Raw genomic sequence first — 19,010 nt, forward strand, 5'->3', positions numbered from 1 at the left:
AACACAGACCTAAATGGTAGGGGAAGAAATGCTCATGCCACCAACATGGTAAGCAGCCTGTGTAGAAGAAACAGAGGTGGCAGTTCCCACAAGGTCATTGTGGAGAAACTCAGTGAAGAGCAAAAGTGTGACAGCCACAGCATTAGACAGAAGATGAGGGCACTCAAACGAAGGAGGGGGCACCCAAACCATTGCTTGTAGGCAGCAGCCACCCAAAATCAGAGGCCTTCCTTCTGACTCACATGGTGAGCACAGAATGAGGACTTATATTCTCTCCTCCTGTGTCACTCATGGAAGTTACTGACGCAGTAGTCACGGGCGCATCCCTGTGTGCGCATGCACAGTAGTCACGGGCGCATCCCTGTGTGCGCATGCACAGTAGTCACGGGCACATTCCTGTGTGCGCATGCACAGTAGTCACGGGCACATCCCTGTGTGCGCATGCACAGTAGTCACGGGCACATTCCTGTGTGCACATGCACAGGTACAGAGAGGCTCTGGGTCTGGGGAGTGGGTGAAGAACTGGCTGTACAAGCTTGAGGACCAGTGCTTAGACCCGCAGCAGCATTCACAAAACGAACGGAACAAACCCAAACCACAGAAGCTCCTTCAAGGTCTGCCATGGAACCTTCCAATTTAGACCATATTTGTTACCCATTGTGAATTCAGAGCTAATAACTGAAACCAACAAGCTCACTTTCACTAATATTCTCCAAAGTGGTGGAGAAAATGAGAATGATTTCCACTTCAGCATTAAGCTCAGGCTTTATGCTGGACTGTTGAGGTTCCTTTCGTGTTGAGGGCTGGCCATCAGCTAATCCTCAGCCTTGGTAAGCTCTCTCCATCATGAACGTAAATGTGCTCAGAAGCTATAAACAGCCAACAGAGTGGAGCTCTTAGGATGCTTTCTGTGGACGCAATTACCTTTCATGTGTCTTATGAGCAGAGCAAGAGAAAGGGACGGAGACCAGGATTTCAAGGGCCTGTAATAGGTATGAGATGGAGTTCTCACTACAAAGTGCATCGTTTCCATTTTACCCAAGTGCAGAGAAGCTGGTTAACTAGTGAGTGAAGTGCTCCTGCTCGATTGTACATTAATCTTTAAAGTTGCCTGGCTGAGAAAGGCAGAGGAGCAGAGTGAATTTACTCAACACGGACTGTACCTAAAGCTCTCGGCAAGCCTATTTGCCTAGACCAGACACCGGACAACTCCACAGGTGATACCAAAGTCTAGAAACTCATTGTTTTTCCAGATTGGCTGCGGATGTATTTTTCTTCTTTTTTTTTAATTTGCTAGCTGTGTGTGTGTGTGTGTGTTTGTGTGTGTGTGTGTGTGTGTGTGTGTGTGTGATGTATGTGTATGGGTACAGTGTCCCTTCCGAGGTCAGAGAATAACTTCATGGAGCTTTTATTCTCCTACATTTACATGGTTTCAGGGATTGAATGAATTCAGGTCACCAGGCTTGCAAAACAATCGTATTTACCCACTGTACCATCTCACTGGTGGGAGGGAAAAAAAAGGTATTTTTTAATACCCTGGACCTGTAGAGAGTGAGCTAGGAGGGGAGTTCACAGGACTCAGATTTAACTAGGGGGAGTCTAAAGAGGACTCAAAATTAGTTGAGACCTCACAGAAACTCTAGCCCAGCCTTAGACAGAATTGATGTACGCAATCCAAATGGTGTGAAACTGCACATCTTGCTTCTGCTCCTCAGATAGACAGCAGATGGTCTAACTGATTCTAAGTGCTGCTCTACGGGAGCCCGGGGAAAGAGTTCTGCAAGCTCTGAGCTGCTCACTAAGCTAGGTCTCCAACACCCAGGGCCTTTAAAATGTTTCATATAGAAATTTATTTAAAATGCAGTGAAATCCAGGAGGCCAAAATCTCTTGCATAATCCTGTGACTGAAGCCCACACAAGTATTCACTTAGTTTTTGTTTATTTTGCTCTTTCATTCTTGGAAATGGTCGACTGGTAGTGTTTTTTTGGGAAGAACCTCCCCCAGAGTTTCTCCATTAACATGTTTTCGATATGCCTCCACATAAGCTTGTTTAAAGAAAAACACATGTTTGGTGGAATTGTCTGTCTTCCTCAGGAGTCATTTTGCAAGTAACTAATTATGTCTAATTTTTTCAGATGTCACTAGTATACCAGCCAACCAAAGGTTTCTCTAAATCAGTTTTTTAGTGGGTTTCAATCCTGACCTTTTATCTCTCTTGATGCGGGGGCGTTACTCGGCTGAACTCTTTTCCTGTTTTAACAACTTGACCACCAGCCAAGGGACAGGGCCCATTTCCTACCTCCTTCCGCCCCCAGGCCTGATCTCTTCCCTGCTGCCACCCATCGAGGGACTCTAAATTCCTCTGCCCTCCAGCTAGCCAGCTGTCTTGGGGATCGGAGCTGACGATGCAGACACGATTGAAGCCTGGAAGCGGGTGGAAGGTACTTGGCCTTGGTCTTTTTAACCCGGTCTGGCCCTCGGAAGCCACCCAGACAGAGGGATGGGTGCAGGATAGTCTGAGCGCAGAGCATGAGGGGCAGTGAGACACTGGCCAAGGGTGGGAGCAGGGAGTCTGCACCCTCGGGGGCGCGGCAGGGGCGGCTTACCCGCGATGGTGGCAGTGGCGAGGCTCAGCAGCAGGAGCGTGGACAGCGCTGCCTGGGGCATGACTGCTCGGCGCTGAGAGCGGACCGGGGGCGGCGCTTGTCGGGAGTGCGGAGCTCCGAGCTCTGCCGCGACGCCTCGACGCCTCCCACTCGAGGCGGGGGAGTGGAGCCCAGGGTTGCACAGCTGGGACGGCCAGAGAGCCCCAAGCGGCTGGCTCGCTGCACATTCCAACTTCTCTCTTTTGAAAACAAACTTTTCATTTGGATTGAATAATCTCAGACTTTCTAAAATGTTGCAAGATAAAATTCCTGTAACCCTTTGCCCAGCTTCTCTAAATGTTAGCATCTTACATAACAGCGGGGCAGTGATCAGAACCGGAAACGACCATTGGTGGAGCACTGTTGACACTGTGGCATTTGACAATTATCTCTGTTCTAGGGCCCAGTCCAGGAATAAGCGTTACACTTATGGGTCATAGGTGATGTCTCCTTAGTGTCTTTTGTCGAGGACTATCCTCTGCTACTCTTTGTCTTTCAACACACACACACACACACACACACACACACACACACACACACACACACACACACACACACACACACACAAAAACCCTGACAGAGTTATGGTCACTTTGAGGAAAGTCCTTCAATTTGGGCTTGTCTGGTGTTTCTTCTTGGTAGAATTCAGTTTGTGCCATTTTGGCAAGAGTCCCACAGAAGGGACAAGGTGTGATGGACTTTGGTCATTTGAGTTAAGTGATCGGCAGCCAGAACCTTCCCTTTTCACAAGCTCCTCCCAGTGGACTATGTCTCTTTGAAAAAATGTCTCCATCACTAATTGCACTATCAAGAGTAAAGCAGAATAATGCAACAGGAAGGGTTTAATCGGAATGGGAGATAGGGCAAGTTGAAGGAAGGACTATGGGGTTGGAGAATTACTCTAGAAGAGAGGGTAAAAAGGAGGGAGAGAGAGAGAGAGAGAGAGAGAGAGAGAGAGAGAGAGAGAGAGAGAGAGAGAGAGGGTTTAATGGAATTACCTTACAAGAGGGAAAAAGGACAAACATCTCAACCTAGCAAATAAAAAAACCCCATACCAGGAATGGGCTGCTTCTTGAGTTGTTGCCAGTGGGGTTCCATAGGGCCCCAAGAATTACAGGTTATTGCCAATAGTATTGGCTATCTTCAGAACTTGTCTGAAAGCCCCTGTTGCTGAAATACCACGTAACAGAGTCACATAACTTGGAGAAATCCAGGTGGTACTAACCTAGCAGCAAGTGCTGGGAGGTGCTTGTAATACACACTGCAGGAGGAGCAGTAATGCGTACCTCAAGTACCTCTATCTCATCCAGATGCGAACCCTGCAAGTTACAGCAATGATGTGCCTAGCAAAATATGCCTATTGCTGTGAAAGTGGCATGAATATTACAAAAGTAACCAGCCAATTTACATAAAGCTCATTTCATAAGATGGAACATATTCCTGGCACTGTGCCAAGAACTCGTGGCTAAATGGGTTGTAGACCTTAAGAGAGAACACAAGTATTCTTATTCTGTTAAATGATTAAAGTAATTCCTAGTGACTTATGGCTTTGCCCATAGATGAATGTATCTCTCAACCCTCATCAGAGAAGCTTCTTACAGTAGATGGCAGTTTACAGAGACCCACCACTGGTCAATGTACAGAATATAAGAACTGTAGAGTACTTAGCCTTAAGTGGGGACTTGCATATCACACCCCTCCCCCCATTACCCAGGGATCTTTGGTGTAGAAGGGTCAGAAAGATCCCAACAGCCAGAGGTTGTGGATAACATCAAGGAAACACTGTTCTCCAGACACAGCAGGGCAAATACACATATAAATTCACAGAGACTGTGACAGCATGCCTAAGAGCTGTGGAACCTCAAGCCAGACAAAATTCCACCCTAGAGGGCCAGGCATTAGTGGCTCATGCCTTTAATACCAGCACTCAGGAGGCAGAGGCAGGCGGATCTCTGTGAGTTCTAGGCCAGCCTGGTCTACAGTTCGAGTTCCAGGACAGCTTCCAAAACAATACAGAGAAACCTTGTCTCGAAAAAACCAAAAAAAAAAAAAAAAAAAAAAAACCAAAACAAAACCCAATAATAATAATAATAATTATAATAATAAATAAAATTCCAGCCTAGAGGGACTGGGTGGGCACAAAATCCTACCATTAGATAAAGAGCTATTAGCATTTGATGGAACTGAGAAAGGGGGAGTCCATTTTCCTTAGTGATGTGACCCCCCTAGTAGCTCATCCACAATCTAGGGAAGGCCTCAATCTAATTGTTCTTGATGGTGGTGGGGTGTGAGATGAGAAAACTACAACTTGGGTGGAGAGAGAGGGGAGGGTATATAACTATAACAATCCAGCTGGCTTCTCGAACACTATAACCAAGCAAGGCCCCTTGGGCCCTCATGTCATTGATATATAAAATCAAGTCAAACTCAAAACAGAGAAAACCAAGCAACCCAACTGAAAAATAGGCAAAGTTGGAGGAGATTTCTCCCTCAAGGAGATGAGCGTATAGAGAACAAGCTTATGAAAACATGTCACTAGAGGATTGTCAATTAAGGTAAAAATTAAATGTTACCACATACCTATGGGGAGTAGCAGCTCACTGCTGGTGGGAATGCATACAGAAAGCATGTCACCAAAAGGACCTGTTGGGGACATCATGAAGAGCTAGAGACAGTGTGGGCCAGTCTTTATCCATAGCACTCCAGGCTCTTTGCCCACGAGCCTAGACTTTGCTCATTATTTTCAGTCTTTGTAAATTGTCAATAATGGGTTCATGCACCAAACTCAAACTGAGAGCAAATCTTTCCAAAACTATTCTGTGTTTAAATATGGGAACACTTTGATTTTGGGCTCTTTTGCCCACTAACTATGCAACAGTTCTATGGAATCACACAATTAAGTTCTCTTCACTGCCACCTTGGGGCCCCAAAGTGTTTTTATGCATGTGGATCAGTTTATGTTCAACTAATTTTCAAAGATATCTTAGATACAGAATAGAACGGACAATCTAATGAATTGGTTTTATTTAAGCTGTGACTTACTTCAGTGGGGTGTTTGTTCTATCATTTGAACTAAAGAAAGGCGTGAGCCGGGCGTTGGTGGCGCACGCCTTTAATCCCAGCACTTGGGAGGTAGAGACAGGCGGATCTCCGTGAGTTCGAGGCCAGCCTGGTCTACAGAACTAGTTCCAGGACAGTCTCCAAAACAATACAGAGAAACCCTGTCTCGAAAACCAAAAAAAAAAAAAAAAAAAAAAAAAAAAAGGCGGTTCTTCCCTTAGGCAACTCTGCTACACACTGCCTCTCTTTTCCTGCTAAGACTTGGACCTGATTATCTGTTGCCTGTTTGGGAGAGAACGTAGCGTCCACTGAAACTCATCACTCGGCATCTTCCTCTCTAATCATATCTCCTCTCTGGTCTCATTCTATTTATTTTCCACAGCCTTTCGTTTCTCCCTTTCATTCCTGGCAGCCTCTAACCCTTTTATTGGCTGCACCACCCAGCCAGCTCTCAGACTGAGCCTCTTTTGTCTCCAGTTTCTCCCCCAGCCCCCAGGTATATCTAAATAACTAAGGACCGCAAGAGAAAGTCCATTCTTCCAACAGATGTCGTTACCAGTGCATCTGGGTCCCATGTGACCCTTCTGTAATCCTTTTCTTTTTACCTTGGTCATTGTCTTCTCCCATCCCTTTCATTGTACATGTCAATTTTTTATTGCTATCTTTAAGTTAAATCTTTGTCTGCTTTCTCATAAGAACATGGTACATTCTGCTGAACAAGAACATGGAGGCCGTCAGCTATCAGCTAGAGACAGACATCTTCAAATGCTTCTCTGCAGCACTTCCCTTGTAGCCTCAGAGCAGAAGACATGCTTCCTCATCTCAGGCAAGCCAACTTCCTCTTTCTGCAAGTTGAGAACCACCCCCTCTTGTCCCATCTTCTCCAAAATTGTCTCCCATTGATGACTCCTCTGTCTCCTCTGTATCATCAACAGTTCCGTTTTTCCCTCCTTCTGTTTTCTAAACCTGTGGACCTGCCATGGTAATGCATGTCTGTAATTTGAGCACTCAGGAAACAGGAGGAAAAGGAGTTTGAGACCAGCTTTGGCCCGCAGTGATATCCTGCCCAAACAAACCAAGGGCTGGGAGTGGTAGGTTAGCGGCAATACATCTGAATTCTGTCCTCATTGCCACAAAAATAATATATTCCATCTGTTTTGGGAATGAAAGAAGGGAGGAAGGAAGGGAGGGAAGAGAGTAGGAAGGGAGGAAGGAAGGAAGACAGGAAGGAAGGAAGGAAGACAGGAAAGGAGGAAGGAAGACAAGGAAGGAAGGAAGGAAAGAAGGGAGGAAGGAAATCCTCAAACCTGCCATGGACCAGCCTTCTCCACCAGATTTCTTAAACAACTTCCTCAGAATATACCCTCAGAATACATCCCACCGTATTTCTCAAACTCTCCCCTTCCCACTTCCCGATTCCTTCTTTTCCGCTCACTTCCTCTGGACTCTGGCTCCATTCTGCTGCTGGATTTCCATTGCTTAGGATCACCAATGGTTTCCCAATTGCTATGTTCTCCTAGTGCTGGCCGTTCTCCCTGTTGTTTCTTAACCACCAACTTGACGCTACGTTCCTTGGCCAGGAAACCAAGCCCACCCAGGACTGATTATCAATCAAGGTTAGGTCGGTGGGAGGGGTGTGTGTGTGTGGAATGACAGAGATCTGAAATGAGACAGTTGGTGACTGGCAATGGCCCTGTTTCTGGGAAGTCCAGGGAAAACTGAGAAAATCACTGGATGAAAAAGGATTTGCAGGTGACTTCAGACTTCTAACTTGGAGACAAAAATTATGCCTTCTTATAGAAATAGAATAACTGCTTGGGAAGCGGGATAGTTTCTCAAATCCTGCTTGTGATTAGCTTACTTCAGGGGAAAGAAAGAAATGTGTGAACACTCAGCTCGTGGAGGTGTAGATATAGTGAGACTGTTTCAACAGAACATGCAGGGAATTGGAGCCGAGTGTACAGATCATCAGTTTGATGTTGCGGTCAAGCTGTTCCCCTCTAAGACAGTGTGCATTGTGTAAAGCAGGGCTTTCTTAGATGCATCCTGCCCTCAGAGGCTTTACTTCACAAGCAGCTGCGGACTCCATTTAGAGGATGGAGGATGGCTGTGCACGGGGTAGCCATGTGACCAGCCAGCACCATCTGTCTCGCTTCCCAGCTTCAGCTTCTCAGGCCTTTTTGAAACATCTTGACTCTTGAATCCTTTGTTGTCACTCTGTACACACACACACACACACACACACACACACACACACACACACACACACACGTGTCCGTGATGAGTGATAGGCGTATAAAAGTTAGTATTAAAAAACAGAACTCTGGGGTTGGAGGGACGGCTCAGAGGTTATGTGCTGCTCTTGCAGAGGACCACAGGTTGATTCCCAGCATCTGATGGGCAGCTCACAGTGTCTGTAGTGCCAAAACCAGGGAATCCAAGACCCCATCCTGGCCTCAGCAGCCACTGCATTCATGTGCACATACCAACATACATACACATAATAAAAACAAAACTTAAAAAAAAGCTGAGATTGCAACAACAGATGAACACGTTTGCCTCACCCAGAATTTCAAAGGAAGCAGACATGTTGCCACCTAAACTGCTGTGCCTTGTGAGCTAACACTCAATGAGGTCTAACAGTGTGCATTGCCACAGATGTGCTTATCTGTGTATCTGACATAGTGCTCTCATGAAGGCTTAGTTTAAAGAGTCTTTCTTTTGAGAACGAATTTCAATTTCTCTTCCTAAGCGAGATTGTTACTGTATTCATTAATTGCAATGGGGTCTCTGCTTCTGCAAGACATTTTTAGCAATAAAAGGACCCTGAGATGAAGGAACAGGATCTCCAATGTTCTCCACAAGAATCTCAGCAAAGGGTAAGGCATGGAGCCATTTTTTTCCCCCTCCTTTAGCTGGGTGTGGTGGCACATGCACTTAATTCCAGCACCTGGGAGGCAGAGGCAGGTGGATCTGAGTTGGAGGCCAGTCTGGTCCACGAACAGTTCTAGGACAGCCAGGGCTACATAGAGAAACCCCATCTCAAAAACAAAACAATACTGCAGCCTTTTACTAGGGAGAATTTGCCGATGTCTGGGGAAGGGAAGGGAGGAAGAAGGGAGTGAATGTTGGTATCACTTCTGTATTTTTTCCCTATGCTTATTTATTGGGGCCACTGACTTGCCTTTAGGTGTTTGGCTTGAAGAGACAAATTTGACCTGACCTTATGTAGTAACTGGGTTAGCCAGAAAAGGCTGGGATGGATTGTCTTAAGTAAAAAGACATCTGGGACTGGAAAATGGGAAAAGGAACCACAAGGGGGCAGTTCTGGATTTGTTGAGAAGAGCTTTCAAGTATATCATCTAATGGATCACTGGAACTATGCATTTGAAGGATCCTCTAAGAGGAGCCCAAAGAATGAGAGATTTATATAACACAGATGGGAGCCCTGCTGAGAGAAGCTAATGTACACATTGAGGGCTTGAGACAAGGCTCTATAAGAGTACTTAATTTTCAAGCCTCAGGCCCAGAGTTCGAATCCCCAGCAGCCATGTAAAGAGATGTACATGGCATTGCATGTCTGAAACTCCAACATTTCTGGGCAGAGACCAGTGGATCCTTGGAGCTTTCTGGCTAAGTCAAGGTTCCAGTTTACAAGATAAGCAGACAGACAGCAACAGAAGAAAACCCTTGATGTCCTTTGGTCTCTGTACAAGTACACATGGAAGCATTCACCCATATACTCATGTACAAGTACCCCCCTCCCCCACACACAGTATACAACACACACAAAAGAGAAACACTGAGGCAAGGAGACTAAAATCATTCAGAGATACAGGAATTTATTCTCTAGACAGTGCTTGCAGAATCTTTAACACCTCACCTTGCAACAGCTGGGCACTTTCTCGTCATATTAGGCATGGTATACAATCAATTCAGAGATGCTTTTGCATGCACTGATCAACTCCACCACTTTTAAAAGGCAAGATAACTTTACCATGGCATCAGCCATATACACAGCTGTGGTCACAATGCATTCGTTTAGGTCTTTGAAGAAACTGAATGGTTATTTCTAAGATGCCTCAATAAAAATATTTAGGACATTTGTGGACCATATTAAAACAGTCTTAGAAAATTATTTACAACTTTATGATAGTATAAACACCTCAAACAAAATAAATCTGTATCTTGTACAAAAATATTCTAAAATATAAATATGAATTAAACACTGAATAAAAGTGTCATCCTATTTAGTGGACACGACTTATAAGAATATATTCTGGGTCTTAAAATGGAAATTACATCCACAAAATAATGTTCCCCTAGTCATTTAGATTTTAAATATTTCTACATTAATGACAAAGTTTCAAGTTTCAAGGTCTTAGAAGCTTTCATTTTACAAATACAAAGTTAGCAAACACCACCATTCAAAGACTGCTTTTATGTTTTGCTTTGCTAAAAAGGTTACAAAATAACATTCATCAAAAGTTGATGTGCTGTGTGAAATATAAAAACTGTAAAAGTTTAAATCTCATCTGTAGTTGGGTCCTTGTAAAAAAGAAAATCATCAAACAGAAGACATGCTGATACAACACGCCTAGTCAATTTAACAGTCGCAACCCCACACTTTACGAAACATTAAACTCTGTTTCCTCAAAAGATAAAAAAAACCCCACTGAATACAAGTATATAAATAGAAAACATTACAACTAATTAATATTGGTATAGATATCTTTGAAATAATATAAGAAACATCTTCCAGGAGGCCCCATTTTCTGTGTAAAAAGCATGCCTTAAGTATTTTTTCCCAGTGCCATAAAAGCCTATTTTGAAACATCATCGATCTGACTTGTAGTTGAGTTTGTGCCTGAGGTACTAACTTTGCATTTGGCCCAATGCTCATCTAAACTAAAGGGTTGATGTGGCGTATAGTAGTATTGACAATTTTAATTTTCAATGAAGTTGTTAAAACGCTATTAAGATATGCACCTATCTATTTAGCAACTGCATTCTTAGAGAAAAAAAATTCACATTAGTTAAATGTATCCCCCTGTAAACAATCTGAACATCCATTTTGGTTTTAAGTCCTCTCTGCTCAGGCACCTGGAGTAATTAGCATGGCGGTTAGAGGGTCAAGTGACACCCGCCTCAGCAGAGCAACTCACCAACTAGAAGCGTCCCTAAAAGACTTCTACTTTGAAACAGAGTAAACACTGCTTGTGGGACAAGGTTAAGCGGCTCATCTTTCTTCTGGAACGTTGTTGCCAATGAACAAACTCTTGGAAGAAGCTAGTCGTGGAAAGAAGGGAGCATCACCTCGTCTTCGTTGGCTCCGTGTTCATACCGAACAGAAGACAAGCCTGTCCAGCGGAAATGGTTTCTTTGCACGAGGAACCAAATGAGTCCGCTGATGAGCGCTAAAACGCTGAGCACAGCGAACAGGACGGCGATGCCTCTGTAATCCGGGCCTGGAATCCAGACAGCGGGACATTGGAAGAGGAATACAACAGTTGCCATCGTTTCTGATTCTATTTGGTAAACTGTGGGTAAGATACTAAACCCTGTACAGGTTATACATTGTTTCATAGCCTTGACGGAATTCCAAACCCATCGTCATACCTCAGGACTTTGTGCATGCTGAGGCAAGCACCCCACCAAGTTACATCCTTTCCACTCGCTCAGGACTTCAAATGCCATCCCTATGCTGTCTGTCTCTCTCATGTATTCAGCTGCACACTGGACATTCCCATATGGATTTCCATATCCCAAACTCAAAATGGTCAAGACCAGAACTGTAATTTTTATCACGCCAGCGCTGTCGCCTCTCCCCGCACACCAGTGCTGTCGCCTCTCCCCGCACACGTCCTAGCTGCTTTCCACTTCACTGGGAAAAGAGCCAGGGTTTCCTGCCTGTTGTTTGCCACCCTACTAAGAGTCTCAGTCTCGTCTGCCTAGCAGCTCTTCCGAGAGCTCAGCGCTCCTTCTGCCGTTGGATTCACTGCACCCGGCTCCTCTCTGCTGTGTCTGTCTCCTGAGCTCGCTGGGCTGACCTTCCTGTACTCAACCTCAGCACCTCCACTAGAGACACCTTCCGAGATCGTATAGAATAGCCACCCACCTGGTTGTCCGCACACTGACTTTACAGCTGCTTGTATTTCCCTCTCTAAAAACAACGACAAAAAAGTTGACTTGCTTGTCACTAATTCATCTTCCTCACCGAATTGGACAGTCTGATAACATGTAGCTGGTCTGCCTTGTTCAGGCGCATTTCAGCATGCAAAACAGCACATGTACACGCATATCTCTTCACTGCAATTGGGCTTTCTCTTTAATGTTTACAATGCCAAAATGGAAAGCCCATGCTAGCTGTTTTAAAGTGTTCACGTAAAAGGTTTAGAGTCTCTTCTCCATAAATGGAGCTCAATGATATTATTATGGTTGTTTTATATATCAATTCATGACAAAACTAAACTTCAGATTGCAGTTTCATACAGCTGCCATGAGCACTTTAAGTAGCTAGACCTAGTTTTAGATAGTCTTAAAATTCTTTATGGCTAGGTGTAGTGGCACATGCCTTTAATCCCAGCCCTTGGGAGGCAGAAGCAGGTAGATATCTGTGAGTTTGAGGGTGGCCTTGTCTACATAGTGAGGTCCCAGGACAGACAGGGCTACATAGTGAGACCCTGTCTTGGAAAAAAAAACGCAAAAACAAAACAATAAAAAAATTCATTATGAAAGTTTTATGGACCAATGAGAAAGGATTCAAACTAGATGTGGTAGTTTGAATGAGAAATATCCCAAAAGGCTTGTGAACTTGGGCACTTGATCCTAGTTTGTGCCCAATTTGAAGAAGTTATGTAAGTTTTAGTAGGTGGCCCCTTACTGGAGGAAGTGTGCCACAGGGAGAAGGCTTTGAGAATTTATAGCCTTACCCCACTTCCTGTTTGCCCTCTTTGCTTCCTGTATGTGAATGGCAATGTGATCAGCCAAACTGCCTGCTTCTGTTGCCAAGCCTTCCGCAACATCCAGGGCTCTATCCTACTTAAGACAAAAGACAACCTTTCTTCCATAAGCTGCTTATGTAGGCAGCAACAGGAAACCAGCAGTAACTAATACACTAGCCACAAATTAAGCCTTTAAGCTTTTAAAGAGGGAGAATGCAGAATAACACTGTAAAGACATTCTGAAAGAAATTTCCTCCCCAGTTCTATGGCAGCTTCCACTTTTAGTTAGAAGAGGCTTATAAAGAATTTAGGTGGTTTAATAGCTTTAGTTTGGAATTCTAGACATATTATATATTTATATATTATATAAAATCTCCGTGATTTAATGAAGATTTGAGATATATTTTATAAATACTTAAAATTACGTGGACTAGACCCAAGCACATAGATGTGCTGTCTATTTATTGGCAGCAATGTGTGAACCTGGGGCCCCTTGTTCACTAAGTAAGGGCTCTTCCACAGAGCCACAGAATATCCCTATATTTATTTCTTACCCTGCTCTGCTCAATGCTCCCAGAAGGACAGGTTGCATACTTACTCAGAGGAACTTTGCAGACGACTCTTGCATAACCACGTGAACATTCAACTTTTTTCCAGGTTTCATTTGAAGCTATTAAAATGCTACATTTTCCATCACCATTCTTACTTTTATTTTCCCACTTGACAAATGTCACATCTAGTCCATCTAACCAACTCCAAGACTGATCTAAAGAAAGATAATAAATGCAATTATATTTATTGCTACTAATTACAAAGCTTTAAAAAAAAGCCTGAGGTTCAAATAACTCATTTTCGTAGCATGAAGTTGATTGTTTTTTTATGTTTGAGTGCTTGCTCTACATGTATGCCTGAATGCCAGAAGAGGGCATCATATCCTATTATAGATGGTTGTAAGATACCATGTGGTTGCTGGGAATTCAACTCAGGACCTCTGGAAGAGCAGCTAGTGCTCTTAACTGCTGAGTCACCTCTCCAGCCCCATGGTGTCGTTTTATACGATGCTATTATTTAAAAATAAAACTCAACAGGCTGTAGAGATGGCTCATTCACTAAAGTGCTTGTCATGGAAGTACAAGGACATGAGTCTGATCCCTTAGGGCCCACAGAAAGAAACCGGACACCACGGCACATGCCTATAAACTAGTGAGGTATACATATAACCCCTGGACTGTGTTCACCAGTCACTCTAGCTGGATCAGTGAGAACTAGGCTCAGTGAAAAATTCTATCTCAAATAATAAGGTGGGGAGCAACTGAGAAAGATATGTGATGTTGACCTCTGACCTACATACACATGTACACATGAACATGAGCACCCATGTGCATGCATAAATGAACATGGACACACACAGTGAAATTCATTAATCCTTTAAGCCTTAGTGCTCAGTGTGGCTAGTAACTGCTGTCTTGGGCAATAAGAAATAGGATGTTTTCATTTTTAAAATGGTGCATTCTTATTATTTAAAGCTATGTGTAGGTGTGTGTTTCTGTACATGTGAGTACAAGTGTCTATGGATGCAGATCCCTAGGAGCTGGAGTTACAGACAGTTGTGAGCCAAGTGATGTGGGTACTGGGAAAAAAACTAGGGTCCCCTGGAAGAGCATCAAGTGCTCTTAGCCACTAAGCCATTTCTCTAGTCCCCATTTTCATTTTCGTCTTTATAGAGTGTTCTAATTGACACCCACAGGCATGTTTTGATAAAGGTACAGAATGCTTGCTTGTGATAAACACATATGCAAGGATCTGTACTCTCCATTATTTAAGAAACCGTATCATCAAAGCTATGCTGCTGGCGGGGAGGAGGGACTATAAGGGCTTGGGATCACCCCCAGCCCCAGCCCGCTTTTGTTTTTCAGCAGTTTGGAAGTGTGTAAACACCATTTATAATTCATTTAGACAGCTAATATTGAATCCATTCATTTTTTGAAAATGACTTGATATTTTAGAGCTGACATTTATTTTAATTATTTAATATTACTTTTACATAAAGTATGAAACAGATTACCAAATTTATACACTTAATTCATTTTTTATCAATTCCAGCTTCATCTTTCAAAGTTCGTATCTGTTCTTTACTGAAAACATTTTCCACATATTCTCTTTAGATTTAACTGAGCTTATTGGAAAGATACAGCTCTGGTAAGACTTAATTCTGAACTATGGTAAAACTGTTCAGAGTGTTAGAAAATAGGTGTGGGCCACCGTGTCCAACCTTAGAACTCTGCATGCTGCACACACACACACACACACACACATACACACACACCCATACATACACACACACACACACCCATACACACACATACACACACACTCATACACACATACACACACACCCATACACACACATACACACATACACACCCATACACACATACACACACCCATACACACATACACACACACCCATACACACACATACACACACATACACACACACCCATACACACACACCCCCATACACATACACATACACACACACCCATATACACACACACCCATACACACATACACACACACACACACACACACACACACACATACACACGTCACTTACCGAGTGAATGTTGAGATAATCCAAGCCAAACTCTCATAGTTATGTTATAATTCTCTCTCATCAACCTGCTCACAAATTTATTCTCATTTTCATCTGCTATGGTGACAACAGTTGCGGAATGATCTATTGAAAGGAAACAAATTGTACCTTAATTATGTTAAGCAAGGACTTCATTCTGACCAGCCCATTTGGAAAAAACAATATCTATTGTGAACAAGACCATTAGGAAATTCAAACTTCACTCAGAAACCCTCCTTAAGCTTTTGATATTTGTGTCAAAAATTAAGTGCTTCCACAAATAACAGTTCCAAAGAAATAAGGAATATTTTTAAATGGAAAATTTGCATTGAGAAATTTCATAAGTAAAAAAAAAACATGTATCTGGCAATATTTTTTTGGTTCTGGAAGTGTCAAATCAGTGAGACCTTTGTGTTTGGCTGTGATAACTGGGGCTTGTGACTGTACAAGTATATGCCACCTATATATTTCTAGGTCTTGCCTCAAAAAAGCATTTTTGTGTAATTTAGATTTACACTTCCTTCTGCTCAAAATAGAATTCAAAGAAGCCTGGCTTGTGATCTGAGGGAGCACCCACCCTCCTTTCCCCATATGGCACACAAAAATGTGGTTGGTCATAACCATCATAAGTTCCTAGAAAAGATATGGGACCAAATGAATGAATATTCTTTAAGCTTAGTTATGTTTCCAGGTTAGAAAATCCATCTTCAAAGGAAACAAAGCTTATGCCTCTAAATTGAATGTATTTAACATCATGCAGCCTAGGAGATAATGTCAAAGGCATTACCACCTTTTACAGAGAAGGAAACGGACAGTCAAGAAGATGAAGTCATTTCTTGGGCTTACAGAGCCAGCTAACTGGAGAACTTAAAGAGGACATCCGAAACCTTGGGGAGAAGACTGGTCCTGAGTTCACCGTGTTCAGGGAACTGCGCTACGTGTGCACACTCATGCTACCCCTGCAACGCCCCCAAATGTCCCAGACTCCCAAGTTTCCATTCTCAATGACTAGAGAAGGAAACAATTCTGTCACTTCTGCAGGGTCAGTTACTCATCTGAGAGTCAGGAAATGAACCCAGCCTGTTTGCCTCAAAATCTTAAATGCCTTACCTGCCCACGTGCTACGTGTACAGCAAATGTTCCTAGGAGGAAGAGGCATATACACATATGCAAATGCATGGAGATATCTTATTATAGTTCTCATCATGTACAGACATGTAGAGTATACCAGGGTTCCCACACAAAGTTCCTGTTAGGTAGTTAAGCAGTAGCTAAAATGCTTTCTAACCAGCTGTCTCCACAATATTTAGCAAAATAAATGAACTAAATGCTGTCTGCCTGGCTACATAGCTACCCAAGGATGAAATGAAATAGTTCTGATTTTTAAAATACTATAGGTGGCTCTCTTAGAAGTCATTTCATGTTTTGATTGAAGGCAGTGATAGGGTCCCTCAATCACTGCTGCTTTTTTTGTTTTTCTGAAATGGCTAAATCTGAAGACTAAAGTCCTGTCCCTTATTTAGGTTCTTAAACGGATGTGGGGCGATCCTATTCAGAATGATGGACAACTCATGCTCAGTTGATTTGATTACCCTCTTCAGTATCAGCTTAATATTAAAAGTCGGTAATGGGCCATAGAGTTAATTATTTTTGCTTTTTAACACCCTTTTCTAAGCATCTTGAAGTATATTTAAAGCTGTTTCATTTATCATCACTACTACTTGATATTAATAGACAGGACACTTAGTATTTTTACTTCTTTCCATCTTCGCTTTCAATATATTTACTCTCATTTTGGTATTTATTTATTTGTTTGTTTTTGAGACGGGTTTTCTGTGTAGTCGTGGCTGTCCTGGAACTCTCTCTATAGACCAGGCTAGCCTCCAATTCACAGTGACCCACCTACTTCTGCCTCCCAAGTGCTGGCATCAAAGGTATGCGCTTTCACCACCTGGCATTTTATTTATTTCTTAATATTACAATCCTAGGATGTTTCCCTGAGATGGGCTTATCGGTAGGTGGGTCAGCTACAAGCAGGGTCCGATCATACTGCTCTCCTTCTTGGAGACCTCATCCACATACTCTTGGTAACAAGCCACCAGAGCTTTGGAGATGGACTGCCGGAAAGCATAAATTGGGGCCACGTGACCACCACCATTCACACGGACCTAGAAATCCACACCAGCAAATCGCTCGTTGCCCAGCAGCAGAACGGGCTCCAGTAACTTGTACTGCAGCTTGCGTGGCTGGACAATCTCTAGGGGATGCCTGCTCACCTAGGTGAGCCCATTTCCCCATTGGTGGTGCTGTCACGGCTGCGGCTGTCTGCTTGCATCTGAAGGCTTGCGCCGACTACAGCTGACCTCGGATGGCATAGCTGCGAGTCTGAACTCCAGCACCTCACCATGTTGCACCACTAACCGGAAAAGGAAAACTCGGGGCCACACTGGCCGATTTTCAGGGTCTGCATTTATTTATTTTTAAACCTTTCCCTATGTGTATGTGAACCATCTGGTCTCATGTAGCCCAGGCTGGTCTAGAACTAGGTTGCTGAAGATGACCTTTAATTTCTGATTATCAGACCTTCTAGGAGCTGGGATTGTAGGCATGTGCCACCAGCTCAATATATGTGGTCCTGGGGAATCAGATCCAAGGGGTTAGTGTGTGCAAGCTAGGCAAACATAGCTCTACCATATAAGCCATTTCCTCAGTCTATATCAATCATTTTTAACGACTATTGCAATCTTCCATTGAGCTCTTGTGTATAAAATACTATTTCCCTACTGCTGGACAATAAGATAATAATGCTACTATGAAATGAAACGCTTTTAAAACACTGTCCAAGACATGGTAATTCCCCCGCCCCCCATTATTTCCTTAAGAAAAAAACTTGTCAAAAATTAGTCAAAAGAAAACAAGTGAATTTAACTTACCAAGTTCCTGGCACAATTTTTTGGCCTCTGCGAAGGTGTGTAATGCCTGCTCAGCCGAGTAACAGTGGTCCCCATACTGGACCCACTGGGAGCCATTCCTTTTCACCAATGGGCATTTTGATGAGTGTGCATGAGAGGCCAGCTCTTTAACTGTGGACAATGTTAGACACAGCTGTCATAGGAGAGGTCAATGCTCCCAAATCTCATTCAATGCTCCCATATGAAACCTGTGCTTCTGGATAAGCAGCCTGTACCTCGATACATACACCAGCAAAAGCCCTGATAGGGATCTACAGATATGTTCTGGTTAGCTGTTTGGAATGCGTCCCCTTGAGGATGGAGTTCAACCAACTTAGAACAAGCAGACACACAGACAGAGAAAGGAAGAAAACACAGGCTTTGGTAGGCCTGCCAGTACTCTGAACCAATAATTAAATTTCATTCCCTTAGCTTCCCTTTTATTGTGAAAACATGAACCAACATTTATCAACCAACATGAAGATTGACTTTAAAAGTTTCACCCACAAGTAAAAAAAGATTGGTAATTTTTAAATCTCTATCAAATCAAAAGATGTTATCTTTTTAAGCTCTTAAAAGTTCTTTTTTTTGGGGGGGGGTTAGAGAGATGGCTCAGGGGTTAAGAGCACTGTCTGTTCTTCCAGAGGTTCTGAGTTCAATACCCAGCAACCACATGAGATCTGGTGCCCTCTTCTGGTGTTTGGACATACATGCAGGCAGAACTCTGTATACATAATAAATAAGTCTTCAAAAAAAAAGTTCTTCTGGTTTCTA

At 43.2% G+C, this 19,010-nt stretch overlaps 2 protein-coding genes and 1 long non-coding RNA gene across 5 annotated transcripts in view; 1 reads left to right on the top strand and 2 right to left on the bottom strand.

The window, feature by feature from the left end:
• The window catches only part of Cd302 (CD302 molecule), a 35,436-nt gene extending 32,452 nt beyond the window's left edge, over nucleotides 1-2,984 (bottom strand). Inside the window, exon 1 of the mRNA XM_040745428.1 lies at nucleotides 2,608-2,984. Coding sequence (XP_040601362.1) covers nucleotides 2,608-2,953 — 346 coding nt within the window. The 5' untranslated portion in view covers nucleotides 2,954-2,984. The remainder of the gene's footprint in view (nucleotides 1-2,607) is intronic.
• Ly75 (lymphocyte antigen 75) overlaps nucleotides 1-19,010 on the bottom strand; it is a 134,054-nt gene that overhangs the window by 32,452 nt on the left and 82,592 nt on the right. The window contains exons 32-35 of one of the 3 annotated variants that reach the window (NM_001281884.1): nucleotides 18,219-18,368; nucleotides 15,268-15,390; nucleotides 13,249-13,416; nucleotides 9,529-11,174 (exon numbers count right to left, since the gene is read on the bottom strand). In NM_001281884.1, the coding sequence (NP_001268813.1) occupies nucleotides 10,996-11,174; nucleotides 13,249-13,416; nucleotides 15,268-15,390; nucleotides 18,219-18,368 (620 nt within the window). In that variant the 3' untranslated portion in view covers nucleotides 9,529-10,995. The other 2 variants (XM_040744841.1, XM_040744842.1) reach the window with 2 other exon arrangements.
• Nucleotides 1-19,010, top strand: part of LOC121140359 — a 62,506-nt gene that overhangs the window by 5,512 nt on the left and 37,984 nt on the right. The gene's annotated exons all lie outside the window — the stretch shown is intronic.

This window comes from Mesocricetus auratus, unplaced genomic scaffold (assembly GCF_017639785.1).
Source record: "Mesocricetus auratus isolate SY011 unplaced genomic scaffold, BCM_Maur_2.0 Super-Scaffold_100004, whole genome shotgun sequence".
Lineage (NCBI taxonomy): Eukaryota > Metazoa > Chordata > Mammalia > Rodentia > Cricetidae > Mesocricetus > Mesocricetus auratus.